The sequence below is a fragment of the Parasteatoda tepidariorum genome, chromosome 6, assembly GCF_982258835.1.
Source record: "Parasteatoda tepidariorum strain Cologne lab strain chromosome 6, Ptep-v5.0, whole genome shotgun sequence".
NCBI lineage: Eukaryota > Metazoa > Arthropoda > Arachnida > Araneae > Theridiidae > Parasteatoda > Parasteatoda tepidariorum.
The window spans coordinates 3,439,943-3,463,009 of record NC_141760.1 but is presented as its reverse complement, the minus strand read 5'-3'; the positions used below and the strand labels follow the sequence as shown (position 1 = coordinate 3,463,009).

Here is a 23,067-nt window from a genome sequence, read left to right as displayed (position 1 = left end):
GAAAAATACCATCAAAATATGTTTGTTAGAGATTGTAATATGTTTTTATAGTTGGTGTCACGTGACTCTGACTGCTGCTGCTTTCATTTAATTTTTATTCTTTAACTTTGGTTTTTATGTTGGCAACCTTCTTAAAATGTTTTGTGTTGATTATTTAGTGTTCGAATTAGTTAGGTTTTGAAAATATCACTAAATTGAGATTGCTTTAGAATTAATAAATGTTTATTAAGTTTTAATTTGTATCTGTTTATTCATCTGTAGAACTAGTAGTTCATTTGAATAACATTAAAAAGGCGTCCGTGAAATTTATTTGTTTGCTGCAATTTACATTTTCTGGCGTCCGCGACAGGACATTTTTTCCGATTCGAAACAATGTTTCAAGCAGCAAAAGGATTTAAAAAAGAAGATTTGTTGTTCGTCGCTGAAGAAATTGGCGCAACATTACCACAAAAGGTCACAATATCGGAACTGAAAGAAGCAATTTTGAAAAGTAAGCAGTATTCCGAAGATCCACAGTTTGTTGAAGATATTTTGGTAACAACTGTTAGTGACCGGAAGCATAAAGAATTGGCAGAGGCGGATCAAAAACGATTAGAATATGAAGAAAAGCAAAAACAGTTAGAATGTGATGAAAAGCAAAAGCAATATGAAGAACGGGAAAGAATAAGATTACATGAACTGGAGTTGGCGCGAATTCAAGTAAACTCGCCAGTGGCAATAGCAGGTGAGTCCGAAAATTCTATGATTACTAGTGCTAGGAGGAAATTTAATTTACCCAAATTAGAGTTTCGACAATTCAGTGGGGATATCAAGGAATGGTTACCTTTTTGGAGCCAATTCCAACAGATTCATCAAGATGTAGATATTGCTCCCGAAAATAAATTTCAGTACCTTATTCAAGCTACTGTAAGCGGATCTAGAGCGCGAGAAGTTGTAGAGAGCTTTCCGCCAACCGGAGCTAACTACGCCAAGGTAATTGATAGTCTGAAAGCTCGGTTTGGAAGAGATGAACTTTTGGTAGAAGTTTATGTTCGCGAACTATTAAGATTAATAATTTCGGTTCAGAAAAATGAAAAAATTTTAATGACTTCTCTCTATGATAAGCTTGAATCGTACCTTAGAGCATTAGAGACACTAGGAGTAACAACTGATAAATGTGCTTCAATACTTTATCCAATGGTTGAATCTTGTTTTCAAGAAGAGTTCCTGAAAGCATGGAACAGAAGTCCTTCTTACGCAGCTTCAACTGATGCTAAAGAACGACTGAACAATTTGATGAATTTCCTGAAAACCGAAACTGAAGGAGAGGAAAGAATAAATTTAGCCATGGCTGGGTTTGGTTTGGGTTCAAGTGAAAATCGCCAAACTTTTAAGAAAAAAGGAAAGCCTTTGATTTCAGGTAGAGTGCCTACAGCTGCCAATTTACTTACTGTGGCTTCAAAAGAGGTAAGGAAATTATGTGTTTTTTGTTCTGGAAAGCACTCCAGCTCAGACTGTTTCACCGCTCAAAGGATGAGTTTAGCCGAGAGACAAGATATAGTAAGAAAAAACCAGTGTTGTTTTGCGTGTTTGAATCCTGGTCATCCAGTACGTAAGTGCAAAATGTTTATCAAATGTATTGTATGCGGTAAAAGACATGTGCCACTTATGTGTGAGAAGCTAGATACCCGAGGTAAAGAATCAGGAGAAAGTGGTGAGAAATGTGAAAGTTCTGAGATTAACATGTCTAACATTACTTATGGTCCCAAAGTGTTTCTTCAGACATTAAAAATCAAACTGGTTTCAGATAACAAGGAAATTCTAGTGAGAGCTGTATTAGATTCCGGATCCCAAAAAACGTATATTTTGAAAAGTCTCGTGGAACAAATGGGATATACTCCGGTAAGAAAAGAAACACTTATACATTCTTTATTTGGTGGTATTAACTCTGATAAGTATGAACACACATGTTATAGAATTCGATTAAGAAATCCTAAAAGCAGCATAACTTGTAACATGGAAGCTTTGGATCAGTCTTGTATATGTGATAACATTACACCTGTAACTTCAGGTCCGTGGATCAAGGAGCTTCAGGAAATGAAGATAACTTTATCAGATATTGGTAATGAATTGCAACCTGTACAAGTACTTCTTGGAGCTGACGTGATAGGGAAGCTTATGACAGGTCAGCGTAAAGTATTAACTTGTGGACTTGTCGCCATAGAAACTTTACTTGGTTGGACTTTGTCGGGAAAAGTGCCTGAAAGCGATACATCTTTATGCAATTCTATGTTGGTAACTTCTCTTTTAGTGAAAGAAATGGATATATCAGATATGTGGACATTGGATACCATAGGGATACAGGATCCATCAGAACAGGAGACTAAAAAAGAACTTTATAACGCTTCGGTAGATCATTTCTTAAAGACTGTTAAAGTTGAAGATCAACGTTTCCTTGTTAGTCTACCTTGGCTTGACGTACATTTGCCTTTGCCCGACAATTTTAATTTAGCGCTAAAAGGGTTGCAAGTAACAACTCGGAAGCTTAAAGCAGAAAATTTGTTTGAGGAATATGGAAATGTTTTCAAAGAATGGGAACGAGAAGGCATCATCGAAGAAGTTCCTGTAGAAGAACTGAAATTGACTTGTCACTATATGCCACATCGTCACGTAGTGAAGGAGAACAGTACAACAAAGATTAGGCCGGTGTTTAATGCTTCGTCTAAACAAAAGGGACATCCCAGTCTTAATGACTGTGTTGAAAAGGGCCTAAATTTGATCGAATTAATTCCTTCCATAATGACAAGATTTCGCCTCCATAAGTTCGGCATAACAGCAGATATACGCAAAGCTTTTTTGCAAATAGGTCTCCATAAGCCAGATAGAGATTTTCTACGTTTTCTATGGCACGACGAACAAGGTGAGCTCAAACATTACCGTCATCGAAGAGTTGTCTTCGGTGTTTCTTGTAGTCCCTTTTTGCTTGCGTCAACCATACGATACCACTTAGAAAACAAACTAGATGAAGCCACACAAGGAAATGGAAGATATCCTGAAGGCATTATCCGCCAACTGCTACTCAGTTTTTATGTAGATAATTGTTTAGTTAGTGTTGAAACTGAGCAAGAGTTAGAACAGTTTATTGAAGTTGCCACAGAAATTATGGCTGAAAGAAAATTTGATTTAAGAGGGTGGGAGTTCACTAATCCCGCTGAATCCACTGTAAGGTCAACAAACATTCTAGGAATGATATGGGACAGACAAAGTGATACTCTTTCCATAAATATTCCTGATGTTAATGAAACAAAGAATGAAGTGATCACAAAGCGAAATATTTTATCAGCTTCACACAAAGTTTTTGATCCCATAGGGATAACCTGTCCAGTGATGATGCGTCCAAAACTTTTGTTACAAAATTTGTGGAAGTCTAAAATTGGTTGGGACGCTGAAGTTGATCAAAAAACGGGCGAAGAATTTCTAAGATGGTTAAATGAGCTTGAATGTTTGAAGAATGTGAAGGTAGCAAGATGGTTGCACTGCGATAAGGGAGTTGAAAATATTTCACTTCATTTTTTTTGTGATGCAAGCAAGTATGCCTATTCGGCAGTAGTCTTTCTGCGAGTTTGTTATATGACTAATGTTTATGTACAGCTGGTACAAAGTAAAACAAGAATTGCCCCTTGTGGGAAAAAAGAGACAACAATTGCAAGATTAGAACTTCTTGGTGCCACAATATCTGCTCGTCTATCCACTGAGGTACGAAAAGAGTTTAAAACCCACAATGTGTATTTTTGGACAGATTCCACCACAGTGTTAGCTTGGTTGAAAAGAGAAGAAACGTGGGGTGTATTCGTACAGAACCGTGTTCAAGAAATTAGGAAACTGACACCAGTTCAAGCATGGAGACATGTACCTGGATCCTTGCATCCCGCGGATCGGCCAAGTAGAGGTTGTTCAGCTAAGCAATTGTGCCAGTCAAAATGGTGGGAGGGTCCCTGTTGGTTGTACCTTCCATCCCGTGAATGGCCAACTAACGACTCAGAGGAAGATGTCAATGAAGAAGAAGTGATTAGAGAAAAAAGAAGAACGATTGTATCTTCAATTGTAAATATTGAAGTTACAGAAATATGGAGCGATCATTTTTCCTCTTACAGTAGAAACATCAGAGTGGTGTCATGGATTCTTCGTTTCATACATAACACATCACATGAAAATAAATTAAAAGGTAACTTGAGCTATGAAGAATTCAAAGAAGCAGAAACTCAAGTGCTCAAATCCATGCAATTAAAAGTGTTTCAAGATGAGAAGTTTCTTAACAAAATGCAAGCATTTAGAGATGAAAAGGGATTACTGCGAATAAGAACCAAACTTGTAAATAGTGATGAAACTGAAGATTTTAAATTTCCCATTCTTTTACCTGGTAATAGTTTCGCTATGAAGTTAATACGAGAAGAGCATGAGAAATCAATGCATGCTGGTTCTTCTATCGTACTTGTCAGACTTAGGGAGAAGTTTTGGATTCTTAAGGCTAAAAAGTTAGTAAAAGATGTCATTTCTAAATGCGTGACATGCAAGCGTTTCAAATCTAAACCAGTTGAAGTTCCCTTCGCTCCGCTGCCTAGAGAAAGAGTTACCTTGACAAAAGTCTTCGAGGTAAGTGGTGTAGATTATGCTGGTCCTCTCTACTTGAAGTCAAAAGGAAAAGCTTGGATCGTTTTATTTACGTGCGCCGTTTACCGAGCGGTCCATTTTGAACTGGTACAATCACTCACCACAGATGCTTATATCCAAGCCCTCAGACGATTCATTGCCAGACGAGGCCGGATTTCAATCCTTTATTCCGACAACGGCACAAATTTTGTGGGAGCCAACAGAGCATTGAAAGCATTAGATTGGGACAAAATAGCCGCATACTCAACCGCTCAGAGAATCACTTGGAAATTTATTCCACCTACCGCAGCATGGTGGGGTGGGTGGTGGGAGCGAATGGTCAGAATGCTCAAAGAACTGCTACGTCGAGTTCTAGGGAAATATACCATCGATTACGAAGAACTCTACACGATATTGTGTGACTGTGAGTCAGTAATAAATTCAAGGCCACTCACTTACATACAAGATAATCCAAATGAATTAGTACCGTTGACACCCGAAATGTTTATTCACGGTGGCGGTAACAGCGAAACACCAGATCTAGATAATGTAGACCGATCTTGCCTCATAAAACGAATAAAGTATTTACAGAAGCTACGTGAAAATCTCAGACAAAGATTCAGAAATGAATACCTTGCTCTTTTAGTCCACAAAGCGGTAAGAAGAAATAACGTTTTAGACGTTGGTGATGTTGTGTTAATAGGACATGACAATGTCCGTCGCATCGATTGGCCACTTGGAGTTATTTTAGAAATTTTTCCTGGTAAAGATGGTATTCCTAGAGTTGCAAAACTGAGGACCAGTAAGGGGGAAAGGATCCGTCCATTTCAAAGGCTTTACCCATTAGAAGTGTCTACCAAAACTGATATTGAGGTCTTAAAAGCTGCTAGAAGGACTGACGATTTTGTAGAAAACAATGAAGCTTTAGAGGTGAATTATTTTCCTAAAACTAAGTCGGGAAGAATCATCAAAGTTCCTGTTCGGTTGGACTTATGAGCATTCTTTTTATTTTTAGCTCTAGTAGTTTAAAGTTCCAACTTTCGTAAAATTTTGGTTGCAAAGTTCAATAAGCCTAACTTTGCAAGGTGGGAGTATGTTAGAGATTGTAATATGTTTTTATAGTTGGTGTCACGTGACTCTGACTGCTGCTGCTTTCATTTAATTTTTATTCTTTAACTTTGGTTTTTATGTTGGCAACCTTCTTAAAATGTTTTGTGTTGATTATTTAGTGTTCGAATTAGTTAGGTTTTGAAAATATCACTAAATTGAGATTGCTTTAGAATTAATAAATGTTTATTAAGTTTTAATTTGTATCTGTTTATTCATCTGTAGAACTAGTAGTTCATTTGAATAACATTAAAAAGGCGTCCGTGAAATTTATTTGTTTGCTGCAATTTACAATGTTGGTTCCTGATAAATTTTTTTGTTGGACCATCAAAAAATACCATCAAACCATGTTGGTTTTTGATGGATTTTTTTTTGTTGGACCATTGAAAAATTCCATCAAAATATGTTGGTTCCTGATAAATTTTTTTGTTGGACCATCAAAAAATACCATCAAACTATGTTGGTTCTTAATGGATTTTTTGTTGGACCATTGAAAAACATCATCAAACTATGTTGGTTTTGTCTATGTTGGCCCAACATAAATTTGTTCCAATTCCTAATATGAGGTGATGGTCAGTCTTGTTGGTACCATCAGGAATTAAGATGGAATATAAGTTGAGACCAACAACATATGTTGGTCCCTGATTAATTTTTAGGTTGGGCTATCAAAAACTACCATCAAACCATGTTGGTTCTTGATGGATTTATTTGTTGGACTAACGGAAAATACCATCATACTATGGTGGTTTTGTTCATGTTGGTCCAATATAAATTTGTTCCAATTCCTAATATGAGGTGATGGTCAGTCTTGTTGGTACCATCATAAAATATGATGGTTTTTGATGGAAATTCATGATGGTTACCATCATATTCATGTTGGTCCATCAAAGAAAAACCATCATAAAATTTGTCTTGGGTTGAAAAATGAGAAAAAAAACTGGTTTGTTCCAAGAAAATTTTTACTTACGAGTATGGTTGTTCTTTTTTCTTTTTCCTTGTTGATAACTTGTTCATCAATTATATATTCAGATAGGGGCGTTTGTTTGTGTTTTCAGGTAATTTCAACCAGGAGGGACCTTCCCACCACCTTGAACTCAATAATTTTGTTAACGAGCAGCCGCGTGATGGTAGATTGGCTGGATTAGAGTGACCGGGAACGTGTCGCCAATTTCCTGATGAAAGAGCACGGATTTCTTTTACTCTATTTCTGACAAACACACTCCATGTTTTGGGTATTACCAAAAGATATCAAAAAGGAGATAGCTTACCTCCACCAAAAGGCCGGGAACATTTCGTATTAATCCATAGACTTCTATAAATCATATAAATAATGGCAGTTGAGAGTGAAACATTCAATATTAAATTTTATTCACAATCACAAACATATGGACACAAAATATTTACGGACACAGACAACAAAAAAAACATGCTTCGGATAGCAGTTCTAAAACAGTTCTCTCTCGAACCAGAGTGTCAGTGTGTGTGGGAGGAGTCGGATTAGCCTTGAGCACGTGATTATCACGCGCTCACTAGATGAAATTAACTGATAGATTAATGATTTTAATTGGAATTTCCAACACCATGGATCATCTTTCTGGATCCATTGTAAAGCAGTTGTAGAATCGGACCAATAATGAATCTTGACATTTTCTATTTCTAAGCTTTTCTTAACGAAATCTGCTAGACGAGTACCAATGCAACAGCTTAGAAGTTCAAGTCTAGGAATAGATACTCTTTTTAAAGGTGCTATTCTTGATTTAGCAAGTAGCAATTGTACTGTTGTTTGATATTCTGTCTCACATCTAATGTAAACAACAGCTGCATAGGACAGACCACTAGCGTCGCAAAATACATGAAGACTTAAGCCACTATTTCTCAAAATAGCGTGACGGGGAATTTTCACTGTATGCAGTATAGTCAGATCTTCCAACCATTTGAGAAATTTCTTTTTTATATCCTCAAAAACTTTTGAATCCCAACCTAATTTTGATTGCCAACTTGTTTGCAATAAAATCTTCGGATATAACATAATTGGACAAGTAAATCCGATTGGAACAAATACTCGATTAGAAAAAGATAATATTACTCTTCTGGTGATAATTTCTGGAGGATCAATAATTGTTCGAGTGTCACAAAACAATACGTCCTCTGATCTGTCCCACAGAAGACCCAACACAGGTGACGGTTCAAATTTTTCAGTTAAGTTTTCTTTCTCTGTAAACTCCCAACCTCGCAGTTCGAATTTTGCTACAGCCATTAAGTCTGTCGAACATTTAATGAACTCTTTTAACTGTTGTTCAGAATCTACAGACGTGACACAATTGTCGACGTAGAAGGATTTTTTCAGCTTCATAGCCACCTCTTGAACATTGAAGGATTCATACTTGTTCAAATGATGTTGAATAACAGAGCTCCCAGTAAAAAGGGACTGCAATTTAAACCAAAGACAACTCTGGCGTGTTGAAAAACTTTAACTGTTTTCGCTTCCTTATCGTCCCACCACAGAAATTTTAAATATTTTCTATCGTCTTCATTTACGGATATCTGGAGAAAAGCCTTCCTTATATCTGATATAACTCCAATTTTCTTTTCTCGAAATTTTATTAGTAAGGTAGGGATAATTTTTAACAAGTTTGGTCGTTTCATCAGGTAGTCATTTAACGATAAGTTATCTCTTGTTTTACAAGAAGCGTCAAAAACTGGTCTGACATTCGTGGTGGAATTGGACTTGAAAACTCCTCTATGAGGAAGATAATGGCCGGTACCTTCATTTGATTCTTCGATGAAACCTTCTTTTATCCATTCTCTAAAAACTGCATTATAACTATCCTTGATAAGTTTAGCTGTCATCATTTTCAATCTTCTGCCCGCAATATCTCTGTTACAAAGCATATCGCTTACATCTTTCACCCATGGAAGACTAATTTCATATCTACCATCTGGGTGTATTTTGACAGTTCTAGAAAAGTGTTCCGTTGCTAGAGCATCGTATTCTTCTGAAGTAATTGTCTCGCAATTATCAGATATACCAATTGTTTCCAATTCCCATAAGTCAGTAACCGAAGTATTTTGAATGAAAAGTGATGTTGAGATAAGCCCAGTGGAACTATAAGTATGGTTTGGTTTTCCCATTACAGTCCAACCAAGATACGTTTCCATTGCTACCAGTCCGCACTTTAATTGCATGGTTTGACCAGTATATAGTTTTCAAATATAATCCGCTCCTATCAAAAGTTCGATTTTTTGAGAATCTTTACCTACATCAGAGATATGGATTCCTTTACTTCGTAATTCAGCTAACCAAGGACCATTTTTCAAACTTGGAATATAGCCACAGATTACCTGTTGGTCTAAAACTTGAATTTCGATCTTGTTATTTTTCTTCATAATTCTTATCCACAATTTGTATTTTTTATGTTCTTTTCTGGAACTAGCTCCACCAAAGACTACGTGTGTTAAAGTTTCATATTTGTTGGTCCTCCATCCCATTTCATTTATTGTTGATTTCAGGATGTACGACCGTTGAGATCCTGTATCACATAGTGATCTAACAGTTTTCCGTTGTCCATTGGCTTCAATAACTACCATAAGGGTTTGCAATAAGACTTCAGGTTGACTTTGATTCGACAAAGTAGTATTTTCTTCAGCTGATGTATCCACTGCCGATGTCTGATTTATTTGGCTCAAGTCTGGGCACATTACAGGCCAATGTCTTTTGTTACAGACAATACATCGAATATTAGCCCTGCAGTGTTTCGAGCGATGTCCCACCTTCAGACGTAAAAAACAGGCCTTCTGTTTCTTTATTATTTCCTGTTTCTCATCTAATGATAAATTCTTTCCTTTAAAACAATTTTCTGAATTATGTTGTTTCCCGCAAAAAATGCAGTTGCGTTTAAAATGTGGTGCTATTGGCCTATTCTCAGAGAGCAAATCGTTTGCAGTAAAACTAGGAGTTGATATTTCGAAATCTTTGTCTCTTTTACGATGCGAAGAGTCATAATTTTTAAAACCAGTTTTCGCCATAGAAATACGTTCTTCGACTTCGGCTCTCAAAAATGTTAATAACTGCGATAATTTATTGCCATAGGAATCACTTGAATCATTTTCCTTAGTAATTACAGGATTTCTCAGCCACACTCTTAATAAATCCTCTGGAATACATGATTCCACAAGCGGAAACAACATTGCTGCGTATTTCTCTTTTGTTACGCCAATAGACTCCAGTGAACGCAGATATGACTCCAATTTATCGTAAAGTTGCATTATGTTCATCTTTGCTTTTGTGTTCATTACATTTTTCACCACTAAATTTAATAATTCTCTTACGTAATATTCGACGAGGAGTTCTTCCCGCCCAAATCTCGTTTTTAACTTTCTACCACTTTGGCATAATTATCAGCAGACGGCGGATAACTGTCCACAATTTCCCTTGCTCTACTCCCGACAACCATGCATTGAATGAGATATTGGAATTTGTCTTCATCACTTATACATTCATCATCATGGATTCGACTAAATTGGCTCCAAAAACTTAACCAATCCTTGACTTCCCCACTAAATTTAACTAATTCTATTTTGGGAAACTTTAATTTTGTCTTTTCAGCCGCCACAGACAAAGCGGTTTCGGGAAATGTGAGAAATTTTTCCAAATATATTTTCACTTCAATACGAATTGCATCAGTTTTTTTCTTGTACTCTTCAATTTTATCGTATTCTTCAGATAAGTTTTCTGATTTGGCGTTAACTAATAATTTATAGATTTCTTCATCTAATAATGCCAAATCATTTGCAATACGTTCAAAAGATGAAAATTTAATTTCAATATCTTTACGAGTACTTTTATTTTCCCTACACATCGCCAATAACTGATTATAACGTTTTGTAAATGTTCCACGAACAGGAATTCGTTTGGCGATAAGAGAATCCATAATTACAGTCGCCAATTAATATTGCAAATGAAAACTAACCTTTAAAATCCGGGTCACCACAATGTTTCGTGCTTCCGATAAATCTACCCGATCTATCCAGCGATGAAATAACTTAAATTTACTAGAAATATCTGCGTACACATATTTACAAAAGCAACCATTTTATTTTCGTAGAACACATCTAGCACAACATTCTTTCTGTTGCCACTCACACTTTTCATATATACACAGGTTAATATCAAGTTATTAATATTTACACTTTAAATGAATGACGTCATCTTATGAGAGTGACGTAACAGGTACATTTTTCATTCCGAGAATACCTCTAATCCCCTCTGATAACAACATGCCGTTTTCTTTTAAGAGAAAACAATTTCCTATTAGGCTGGCCTTCTCCATGACTATAAATAAGTCACAAGGTCAGACTTTTGAGAAAATCAGTTTTAGTATTGACTAAACAAGTTTTTAGTCATGGACAACTTTATGTTGGCCTGTCAAGAGTTAAGTCATTTGACAGCCTTTCAGTAATTGCTCCAAGATGCCAAATCTATAATTGTGTTTTCAAAGAAATTCTAAATGCTTAGTGTTAATTTCTTAGAGCTTTGCAGGAAAAAAAAATTTTTTGGAAGAAATTTAATTGAAACTTCTATTGGCAGTAGGCAAGGGGAACTGCCAAAATCAAAACTCCCCGATTAGAAATGCAGCATGGCGACCTCCACGTGGTATTTCTCGGGTAATGCTAACAGCCATGCATTTTAATTTATTGTATGTAAAACATCCTTATTTTGTTCTAAAATTTTATGTACTTTATCACAAATGTTAATTAATATAGAAATTTATTTCAATAATGCTGATCACCAAAAAATATTTAATTTGACGATAAAACAAATTTTTGTGTTCTTGAAAATGAAAGACTTTTTGAGGGTTATTATCTCACAAGGAAAAGTTAGGGTATAAAGTTTATATTTTAAAATAATAAAAAAAATTTCTAAAACTTTCAGAATTTCTAGCATTAACTAATTTATTCTACACATTTAGTTGAATTTAGGTGAGTAACTGCAATACTTGATAATTTATTTTGCTAATATGTTTTTCATTTAGCTACTGTTTTGATTTTTTCACCATGTATGTACAATCTAAATAGCTAATATACTTTTTTAAAAGCCAATAAGAACATTGATAGAATTCTTCTACATAAGTACAATACTATGTCTTTGATGATAAAATACTATGTCTTTGATGATAATATACTATGCCTAAGTGCTAGAACATTGTGTTCATTGGCGAGCCAGCGCAGCGAGACACGGTTCACGGCTTGAACCATATAGGATTGCGTTGGCGAGCGTTAGCGAGCAGGGGCGGAGCCTCCTAGTATTGTTTAATATCACAAGTGAAGAAACATGTTTATTCTACCATCAACTATGTATATCTACGCTTCATTATATTCAAATGACATATATGTAGGGATAATTTTATTATTAATTTCCATTTTGATGTATTGTATACATTTGATCATTAATCACAGCAACGTGTGAACAGGTACAGCTAGTTATATAATAAAAACCACACTATATAAATAATAAGTTATATATTTACATTTGAACTAAGCGGAAATTTTGACTTAACATCCCCCCCCCCCTATAATTCTAAAATAAAATTGTTTAATTTTTTAGGTTGTCATTTTTTACAATAATTGACACAATAAAGAACATAATTTAAATATATTCAAATTACTTCCTTCAATAGATTTACAAATTTTTTCTTCCACTAAAATTAAACGGAGAAATACCTACGTAACTTTATTCTTTTAGTATTTGAAATTTTATTTAGCAAAACACCTAAAAACAAAACTCAAACGCAAGGTAGAAATTTTTCCAGGGAATGAAACCAGGAAAGCAACTAATATCATGAAAATTGCTAATATTTTTTTTTTATAATGTTAAAATGACTTTTATGGGCACATCAGAAATTTTCATCAATTCGATAATTATTTAAAGGTGTTATGTTCTATTAAACTAACAATATTTGCAAAAACTTTACATAACATTTTAATTTCAAAACTGTCAGTAAATATTATGTTTTATCTAAATTAAATTTGCACAAACATATAATTGCATACAAGAATGAGACGAAAAAATAATAATTTTTTTACATTATCTTTCAAAAGTTGCCTTTAATATTAATGATCTAAATTTGACTACAATCAATTACTCTTTTGAGAAAGTTACTATAACAAAATAGATTTTTGATTAAGACAATTCCGTTCCACATTTTTCTCTGACTATATAGTATGCGTTATGACATAAATAGGTTTAAAAAAAAAGCAGGTGTAACATGAAAACATTTTAAGCAGAGCTTTTCAGAAAATAAAATTTAAAAAATTAAGCAGATGCTGGAGTCCAAGTTCCTGGTATAGAAGAATTAGCCTTATAAAAACATATATTATGCATTTAAAAAAGTTGCTTTCGCAAAGAACCTTATATATAAAAATTTAAACAAGATTCTTCTCAATGTTGATTTAAATTTTCTGTTTTTACAATAATGTAAATAAATGTTCAGCTAAATTTTAAATATTAATATTTACGAAGAATATGCAAACCTTTCAGATGAAAGTTTAAGCATTATTCTTTTCTACATTGATTGAGAATTTTCATTAAAATGTAAATGTTATTCAGCTTAAAGTCAAAGAAATTTTTTACAATTGTATTATTTTAAACGTGATAAAAATAAAAAAGCAAGTCTTTTGTCTCAAATTTCAAATGAATAATCATGTGAAAATGTTCTATACTTAAATGTTATTCAGCTTAAAGTCAAAGAAATGTTTACAATTAGAATTATTTGACAATTATATTATTCTAAACATGATAAAAATAAAAAAGCAAACTTTTTATCTAACATTTCAAATAAATAATCATGAGAAAATTTCTGAAATTAAAATAATAAAAATGCTTGCAATTTTGAGATAAACTGTAAAATCAGCATTAAAAGAAAATTGCTTCCGATATCATGCCGTCTGATTAAAATAACCAAAATTTAAATATATTCAACTGTTTTCATGACACTTAAGCACTCATAAAGATTTGTTAATGTTACATTTTATCAATACAAATATCATACCTGACAAGTCAAAATTTTAAAATATTGAAGATTTATTACTAAGTCGTAGAATAAATTACACACTACAGTAATGACGAAAAAAAATCTAAGATAAACATAACTATTTCATAGCATAATAATTTTATTTAATAACAAAACACACTATAAAATAAACTTCATCCAATTGTAAATGCAATACGTTACCTTCATTGCTTAAAATTAACGTCGATAACCTTTTGATGAAACACAAATTAAAAGTACCTAATTGTTATAAAATAAAATAACTTTTTTTTTCATGACTTTAGAAATATCTGATACAGTTTGAGTTTATTCATCCAATTGTAAGTCTTTATTAACTTGAAATTATATTTTCAAGCAGTAATCAAAAGCTTTTATGAAATGTTCAGTAACATGTGTATACGAAATAAATATAATATTGTTTGTACGAAAAGTCACATGAGGACTTTTCGCTATGGCAGATTTATAGTGGTCCTTGCTGAATATACACACTGTATACATTCACTATTCACTGTAAGGATCGAACTTAGAACTACCAGCTGTCCATCATAGTGTGCGGTTTCATAGTGTGTGTAGTATCCAACTGTTCTTCTCAAATAGTGAATTAGATCAGAGAAGAAGTTTCTTTTGAAATCAATTTCTTCATAGTAGATTTTCTTGAAGATGAAGAGCTATATCTGAAATTGTAAAAGAAAATTAAATTTACAATGGAAAAACTAAATTTAAAATTATTAAACAACGAATATTTAAACTTAAATTATTTAATTTGAACATGTTTTTAAAAAATTGTAACATCTTTTACAATGAAATTCAATGAATAAATTGCGGTATCGATACTTGCATCAAAAAATCTTGGTAGAGCCACACGAAAAGCAAAAAGTAACATAGTGGGAAGGAGATTAACAATAGAGGTTTAGCTCATAAACACTCTCAAGCAAACTATCATATGTTTAAAAAAAAAAAAAATTCAAACTGCAAAACCCTTTAACCCTTTTTATTAGACCTGAAAATAAATACTCACTATGTGGCAAGTCAGCAAAAAAAGTGTGAACTAAACGGGTCGACCTGAACTGCGCAAAATTTTCTACCCCCTTCAATCAGTGACATCAATTATCGAACTCTCCTCCTCACCAAAATTCGTCACGGGGGGGGGGGGAAATAAAGAAGGAAGTACATTTCAAAAAGACTAGTTTAAAAGGGTAGCTACAAAATTGGTTGTTTTTCGCCAAAAGATATTCTTTCTCAATATTCTCTAGTTCCTTTCTTTTTTTTTTAAAATTTTTCCGATTGTTAACATAAGCATGATATTGATAGACACTTATTTTCATAATTTAGAATTCGCGATCGCAACGCTCGAGTACGCCGTCTAGCGGGAGCCTGTAAATATCAGACATTAATTTATCACGTTTTCATTTAGTTCCATCAAAATCATTGACTGAATCCGACGCCATTTTTTAGCAGCAAAGAAGAAACAAAATTTCCCTAAGGAAAAGGCCGAAGAACTTGAAAAAAATCTCCAGAATATTAGTAAATCTTTCAGGAACAGAACACGCCAAACATTTGAAGAAAAATTCCTCAATAATTTTTAATTTCTATTATCAACAAACTTGCAACTGATGACTTCCGATTTCGGATACTGTTACAGATGTGTGTATTAAGGTAAAATGCATTTCTTCTGTCTTCAATTCATTATGAATTAAAGTGAAGTCAACATTGCTTTGGTCATTCCAGTGAATAAATATGAATTCAGAACATACAGAATTGTAATAGTTATAGCATATTCTTCTTCGTTATAGAATAGTATATATTTCTGTATCCATATAATTCGGAAAACAACAATAAAAAATTATCCAAGTTACTTGAAATAGTGCCATTTGTGCTGATTCTTAATTTATTTTAATCGTTTTCTTGGTAAGTATTTTTTAGTTTTGAAAGAATAAGTTCAACTAGAATTCAGCTATTCTGTTTTTAGCTACATATTCAAATTCATATCAATTACAAAATTTTGCTGTGTAGTATGTTATCTAAAAGTAATGAAGGGATAAACTATGTATCTTTTATTTGAGAATAAAGTTTTCAAACAAGGAACTTATCATTTTGGAATTCTCCGGAATTATAAATCAGGTAAGTGCAATGATTTTTACAATAAAAAATTTGCTTGTAAATATTTTTTTTTCATTTGATGATGGTTCTCTACAGAAGGGTTTTTTACGTCTGATTAAGAACTATAAGAATAATAAAAAAAGAAACAATATGAAAGTTTTTATTTGAATGTAAAGAATTCTTAAAATCGTTTTCTTATCCTAAGAATTCTTTATTTTCCGTTTTTTAGTTTATAATTTTTTGATAAAAATTGTTCTCAAAATACTTTTTTTGAAAAATTAAATGGTATAACATTATGTGTTTATGCATACTTCTTGTATATTCCAATGTTTGAAGTAATACATATGATTCAGAAAAGTATGGAATAAAAATTCGGTACTTACGTATTAACGCCACCGCCGCTACAGATTTGGCGGTTTTTAAGTGCCGCCAACCTACACTTAAAATTTTTGCGACAATTCATAAAATAAAATACTTTATTTAAAATCAAAATAGTCAATCGGATTTCGGTGGAAAATGAGCCGATATAGAGTTTAGCATAGATTCAAAACAATCATATCGCCATATGAACTCTGATAAATAAGATTCCAAATGAAATAACATTTCCAAAACGTACGTTTACCAAGATAAAGTTTTATGTTGTGGGAATTGGTACATTTTCGTTTTTTCGGTAAAATATTTCCCTCCTGAAAAAATAAAATTGCATCTTGTTTTGTTTTTGGCAAATCCCAAAGACGAATTTTCGTAGCACTAAAAATGGCGACAAAAAAGAATTGTTTTTTTTTGTTTTTGTTTCGTCAGCATTCTTTATTTTACGTTTCTTAGTTTCTAAATAATGATTTTTATTGAAACTTAAAATTTTTTGATAAAAATTGTTGTCAAAAAACTTTGCTTACAAAATTAAATTTCATAAAATTATGAGGCTTATGTATACTTTTTGTTCATTTTAATTTTTGAAGTAATATGATTCTTAAAACTATAGAATGTAAAGTTTAAATGAGCCTTTCATGTTATATCATTAAATTTAGTAATACTATTTCTCGGGCATTTGGTTTTAACTCTTATAAGAATATACATATTTTTTTCTGTTTATGTACAAATATTTTTCCGATGTGTTTTGGATATTCCTTCTCTAATAAAAAGAGATACCATTTTGTTTTCGTTTGCATAAGAAAGAATATCAAGCATTTTTCTTTTTTAAATTTAATTAGCCGCAATAAAGAAGGAACGTTGCAATGCTACGTGCTACATTAACGACGTCTCTAGAGTAACTGAATGACTGTTCATATAAAAATCGCAGGTATTAGTCTCATACAACAACGCCCCCTATAGTTCGTTGCGATCGCGAATCAATGATTTTTTTTTCCAAGCACATATAATAAATAAATAAATATTATATATAAAACGCAGAGCTATAAGCGATAAGCAGAGAGCTCGCCGCACTTAACTATACTCAATAAATATTATATTGAGAAATGTTAAATAAATATGTTTAAATGGACAGAATTGGACGGATTTATATTAAAATCCTCTTTTATGTGGGAATAGCTGATAAGTTTTGGTTTCATTCGTTTAATTGGAAGACATATTAAAAATGTGAACCTCTAAATATTATTTTTCAATTTTGAGGATTTCCCCAAAGGGGGAATCAAATACTGTTTCCACCTATTTACTTAAAATAAGTTTACGGTGAAAGTATTTTTAACAGTTTTTCATTGTAAAGCATATATTTTAGAATGTATAAAAATGTGTAATTTTTAATGGTTAAATACTGAGAGTGAAATAATTAAAATGGTATCTTTGCCACATACGATATTACCATTTTATTTAAATTGAAAAAATATTAAAAAAGAAAAAACAGTTATTAATTTTTATTTTATTTTATTTGTATATTATTTACTATAATACAGACATGTAAAAACAAAAATATTTATACGAGAATAATAATACTAGTAAAAACAATGTAAAAACAAACATATTGGCATATTTGCATTCCTGCGTATTTTGACAAAGTTGTTGTTTTTTATATAACTATTCTTACTTTTTGGAGGAAAAAAAACGAATCAATAATATTTTAAAAAATTACAAAATACAGAATGGTATTAAACTTTATCTTCTTCAAAAAATTTAAATAATTAATATTTACTTAAAAAATATCGATTTTGTTTTCAAGGCAAGTGCTTCAATTCAAGTAGAATCAATAAAACCTTAGTTTCTTACTTTAATGTATTTTAACTATTTTTGTTTAAATTTCTTTTTAACTTTAATTTATTTTAACTATTTTTGTTCAAATTTTTCTTTAAATTGTTTTTGTTTTATATGACACTACATTTCAAAAGTCAAAATATCCTATTTTTCCATTTTTAAACTCGGCAATTTTTCGTTAATAAATAGTTCTTTTTTTTGTTATTTTTCGAAGTTCACTAGCCTCGGCAGTGTTTATTCTAATGTAGGTATCACTTTGTATTAAATTAAGGTGTTTGACAAAAGGAAAGATGTTAGGGTTTGTTGCTCCAAAAAATAAACTAAACCTGCTGTGAAAACTCTCACAAAAATTAGTGGTTCGCCACAGATCAGAAGAGTCAGCTGCCTACATGGAAGGAGGATACGGCGTGTTATCATCTAAGTCGATGTAGTTCTTTGCTAAGTAAATGTGTATGGGGTCCCTCATTTGTTGGTTCAAAAAAACAAAAACAAAAAATGCTTATTTTATTTAATCTTTTTTTTTCTAAAAGAACTTGTAATAATTTTCTTCTTTTTTTTTTCTTTAACATATCTTTAAGTTAAACGATGTTTATTTAAAAAACAGGACTATTACATTTCATGATTTATCCATCCTTCCTTTCATTTTACACTTAAGCTTATCTGTTGTATTTTAAATTAAATTCAACTAAAATTCACAGTTAAAATTTTTACACTTTTCCGTTACATTTTGGTAGGTACTTATTGAGACATTTTTTTCTATATGGTTACAGTCAGAATTGCTGTAGACTATTAATACATTCATGATTCATCATATTCATTATTTAAATAAATAATAATAACATTCTGGGAATAATAAAAAGTAAAATTAAGTGAAATATTTTTTTATTTAATATCGCTTTAAATTAATATTTATTTTTAAAAACTTGTTTCTTTTAAATTTAATACAGTATGACTTACACAAAAATATTTTGCATAATTTATTGGCTAAAAATATTAAGAGTGATTTTATGAAAGTAAAGGCTTTATTTTGGCGTACTTACGCCCGTAAGTAAACTGAACTTCGCCAGTAAGTAAGGTTGCAACAAGTATTCAAAATCCCCCCTGCGCTCCACTTCCCTGAAGTATTGTCCAGGTGTGGAGGAGGTCAAAGGTCATTATTCATATCACACTTTCCCCCTTTAGCGCAATTTATGCTCGTTCTCTACAAGCATAAAATTATATACCTGAGGTGGAAAAATAATTACCTGAGGTAGAGCAAAATACATTTGAGGTTGATTTATAATAACCTGAAGTGTAAAATGACACACCATACGTTGTGTGGTGATATTTATTAACATCTTGTTTTAACTGTAACTGTGCTTGATTTTCAATTGTTTTACTATTTATGTTTATAAGTACGTATTCCTCAACGGCTAGCCTAATTTTGCTAATTAAAGCTTTATTAAGTTATTATGTCTGCCTAAATTGATTATCACAACAATTTAATTAGCAAAATTATATTCTGATAAATGTGAGTACTGGTATTCATCGTCATGGAAAATTTTCTGAAACCGGAACGTTTCGAATTCGACCCCACGTGTGCTAACGCTGAAAATAAGTGGCTACATTGGAAGAAAACTTTCGAAAACTTTTTGTCAAAGGTGCCTAATCTTGCTGAAGATAATAAACTCCCACTCCTAATTAATTATGAATCAGTAAATGTTTTCCAGTCAATAAGTGAAGCCACCAGCTACTCGGCCGCTATCTCTGCTTTGGATGCACTCTACGTAGTAAAGAGGAATGAAATTTTCGCTCGTCATTGCTTGGCCTCAAGAAACCAACTATCTAATGAAACTGTTAACGAATTTCTTCAAGTTTTAAAGCAACTAAGTAAAAACTGTAACTTCACACAAGTCTCGGCTGAAACTTATAAAAATGAGTATATACGTGATGCTTTCATTAGAGGGTTGCGGAATACCCGCATTAGAGAGCGTCTGCTCGAAAATACAACAATCACTTTAGACAATGCAGTCAACCAAGCCCGTGCTCTTGAACTGGCTGAAGCTCATTCTGCTTCATATCTCACTAACTCACAACCTATGCCTTCTGCTGCACTAGACTGTACTGATGATGCTTTTGAAAAAGAAACCCTTGCAGCAATTCCTCGTGGATCATGTTTTTTCTGTGGTAATAGTGATAATCATATACGAAGTAACTGTCCGGCTAGAAACAGTGTTTGTCATTCGTGTGTGTAGAGCGAAAACTCGGCATAAAATAAATACTACTGCCTCTGCTCATCTAATTGCTTCTGTGTCGCCAGCCCCTGGTTGTCTCCAAAAATCCCTCACATTTGTTACAGTAAATAGTGTAAAATTGGTTGCTCTAATAGACACTGGGAGTTCACTCAGTTTCTTAAACTATAAACATGTTGACAAATGCAATCTTCAACTGAAGTCATACTCTGGAACTATCACTATGGCCAACTCTGCTGTTACCTCAAGTGTGGTTGGGCGTGCAACTGTAACTCTTGACCTTCTAGATCACAAGTATGAACAGATTGAAGTACTGGTTATGAAGAATTTATGTGCTGACTTTCTGATTGGTCATGACATTCTTAAACTCCATTCCTCCTTAGTCATCAATTTTGACTGCAGCAAGTCGCCCCTCCAAATTTGCTCATTAGCTGTTGCTAAAATTCAACCTGTATCATTGTTTTCTAACCTGACGCCTGATTGCAAACCAGTGCAAACTAAGTCAAGACGTCTCCCTCTAGAAGATCAAGGGTTTATTACCTCAGAGATACAAAAACTCATTGAAGAAGAGGTCATCGAGCCCAGCAACTCTCCTTGGAGAGCGCAAGCTTTTGTGGTGAAAGGTGAAAACAAAAAATCTAGGATGGTCATCGATTACTCTCAAACAATCAACAGATTTACAATGTTAGATGCTTATCCTCTACCTAAAATTGAGGAACTCATATCTAAGGTTGCTACCTACCAAGTGTTTAGTAAAATAGACTTAAGAAATGCATATCATCAGCTCCCGATTTTGGATTCTGAAAAACACATGACTGCTTTGAGGCAGACGGAAAGCTTTTTCAGTTTAAACGTGTCCCTTTTGGAGTTAACAATGGTGTGGCATGCTTTCAAAGAACAATTGATAAAATTGTACAAGAAGAAGGTCTTACAGATACCTACCCTTACTTAGATGATGTGACTGTTTGTGGTACAAACCAACAGGAACATGATGAAAATCTTGCAAGGTTCAAATCTGCTGCAATCAAGTTTAATCTTACACTAAATGAAGAAAAATGTAACTACTCTTCTCAATCTATATCCCTACTTGGTTACATAATTGAGAATAAAAATATTAAACCTGATCCAGAACGTCTGAAGCCACTCTTAAGTCTACCTGTCCCTAAAGATACTGCTTCATTGCAACGTGCTCTGGGAATGTTCGACCATCATGGAAGGTGGATCCCTTCTTTCTCAAAAAAAATTCGTCCCCTCTTGGCTTGCAACTCTTTCCCTTTATCTCAGGAAGCTACCACAGCCTTCCAGTCAGTAAAAGATGATGTAGCCAATGCATCTCTTGCTGCAATAGAAAATGACATTCCATTTCGTGTAGAAACTGATGCTTCTGACTTTGCCATTGGGGCAACATTGAGCCAAGCTGGTCGCCCTATAGCCTTTTTTTCACGTACCCTAAATCAATCAGAGCAAAGACATTCATCTATTGAAAACGAAGCATATGCCATAGTGGAATCTCTGAAGTATTGGTGGCATTACCTTATAGGGAGACACTTTGAGGTGTTTACCGACCAACGCTCAGTCTCTTTTATGTTTAATCAACAACACAATAGCAAAATGAGAAGATACTGCGATGGCGTCTTGAGCTTGCCTGCTTCAAATTTGATATTGTCTACCACCCAGGAAGCAAGAATTCGACTGCTGATGCTTTGTCCAGAGTGTCCGCATCTATTGTCCCTCAGGTTTCTGACCTTAAAGACCTCCACTTTTCTCTTTGTCACCCAGGTGTTACCAGAATGTTCCACTGGATCCGTTCTAAAAATTTACCTTACTCAATCACTGATGTGAGAGCTACTGTCAACAATTGCCACATCTGCAGAGAACTGAAACCAAAATTTATCAAAAACTCTGGAGTCCTCATCAAAGCAACCTCAGCGTTTGAAAGACTCAATTTAGATTTTAAAGGCCCCTTACCATCCTCTTCTAAACATCGATTTCTTTTGACAATTGTTGATGAATACTCCAGATTCCCATTTGCTTTTCCGTGCTCCGATATCTCAACTTCAACTGTCATCTCCTGTTTGCAGACTCTCTTCTATCTTTTTGGAATGCCTGCATATATCCACTCAGAAAGGAGCACTTCTTTCATGTCTCACGAACTAAAATCATACCTGACAGCTCAAGGAATTGCTACCAGCCGAACAACAGCCTATAATCCAGCTGGTAATGGCCAGGTCGAGAGATACAATGGCATAATTTGGAAAACTATTGAGCTGGCTCTTAAATCTGAAGGGCTTCCAACAAATCAATGGCAAGCCATGCTACAACCTGCTCTCCACTCGATTAGATCATTACTATGTACTGCCACTAATGAGACCCCTCATGAAAGAATGTTTGTACATCCGAGACGCTCCCACACTGGCTGGTCTCTACCTACATGGCTCACCATTCCTGGCCCAATTCTAATGAAAAACCACAATCGTAGTAATAAGTATCAGCCCATGGTTCAAGAAGTGGAGCTGTTGGAGGCTAATCCGGGATATGCTCATGTCAGGTTACCTGACGGAAGGGAAACTACTGTTATGTCCGTCACCTGGCTCCTAGAGGGTTACTTCCTGAAAAGGCCCTTGATGCAGATATGCTAGCAACCCCTCTACTAAAAACCCCACTTGCTGACAGCTCCCACGAGGCTACTGATGATCAACTTTTGGAATCCTCACTTGATGAGACCAGTTCTTCGGAAAACACTGACT

General features: G+C 33.6%; 5 protein-coding genes across 5 annotated transcripts; 2 read left to right on the top strand and 3 right to left on the bottom strand.

Moving 5' to 3' along the window:
- The first annotated feature begins 372 nt into the window (after window positions 1-372).
- LOC147807452 (uncharacterized) lies at window positions 373-5,625 on the top strand. Its single transcript, XM_087166552.1, has one exon. The coding sequence runs from the start codon at window positions 373-375 to the stop codon at window positions 5,623-5,625; it is 5,253 nt and encodes a 1,750-aa protein (XP_087022678.1).
- A 1,555-nt stretch (window positions 5,626-7,180) lies between these two features.
- Window positions 7,181-8,089, bottom strand: LOC122271752 (uncharacterized). The gene has a single exon (XM_043054067.2). The coding sequence runs from the start codon at window positions 8,087-8,089 to the stop codon at window positions 7,181-7,183; it is 909 nt and encodes a 302-aa protein (XP_042910001.2).
- A 35-nt stretch (window positions 8,090-8,124) lies between these two features.
- LOC139424894 (uncharacterized) lies at window positions 8,125-8,895 on the bottom strand. The gene has a single exon (XM_071176964.2). It carries the CDS (start codon window positions 8,893-8,895, stop codon window positions 8,125-8,127), a length of 771 nt encoding a protein of 256 aa, XP_071033065.1.
- A 48-nt stretch (window positions 8,896-8,943) lies between these two features.
- On the bottom strand, window positions 8,944-10,011 carry LOC139424896 (uncharacterized). Its single transcript, XM_087166551.1, has 2 exons — window positions 9,187-10,011; window positions 8,944-9,105 (listed from the first exon to the last, which is right to left on the bottom strand). The coding sequence occupies exons 1-2, from the start codon at window positions 10,009-10,011 to the stop codon at window positions 8,944-8,946; spliced, it is 987 nt and encodes a 328-aa protein (XP_087022677.1).
- A 9,610-nt stretch (window positions 10,012-19,621) lies between these two features.
- LOC147807451 (uncharacterized) lies at window positions 19,622-20,323 on the top strand. Its single transcript, XM_087166550.1, has one exon. The coding sequence runs from the start codon at window positions 19,622-19,624 to the stop codon at window positions 20,321-20,323; it is 702 nt and encodes a 233-aa protein (XP_087022676.1).
- Window positions 20,324-23,067: the final 2,744 nt, after the last annotated feature.

Coding starts and splice junctions, on each gene's coding strand:
- LOC147807452 (XM_087166552.1), top strand. CDS start 373: ATGTTTCAAGCAGCAAAAGGATTTAAAAAAGAAGATTTGTTGTTCGTC.
- LOC122271752 (XM_043054067.2), bottom strand. CDS start 8,089: ATGAAGCTGAAAAAATCCTTCTACGTCGACAATTGTGTCACGTCTGTA.
- LOC139424894 (XM_071176964.2), bottom strand. CDS start 8,895: ATGGAAACGTATCTTGGTTGGACTGTAATGGGAAAACCAAACCATACT.
- LOC139424896 (XM_087166551.1), bottom strand. CDS start 10,011: ATGAACATAATGCAACTTTACGATAAATTGGAGTCATATCTGCGTTCA. Junction 9,106..9,186: donor AATATGAAACTTTAACACAC/GTAGTCTTTGGT, acceptor AAAAATAACAAG/ATCGAAATTCAAGTTTTAGA.
- LOC147807451 (XM_087166550.1), top strand. CDS start 19,622: ATGGAAAATTTTCTGAAACCGGAACGTTTCGAATTCGACCCCACGTGT.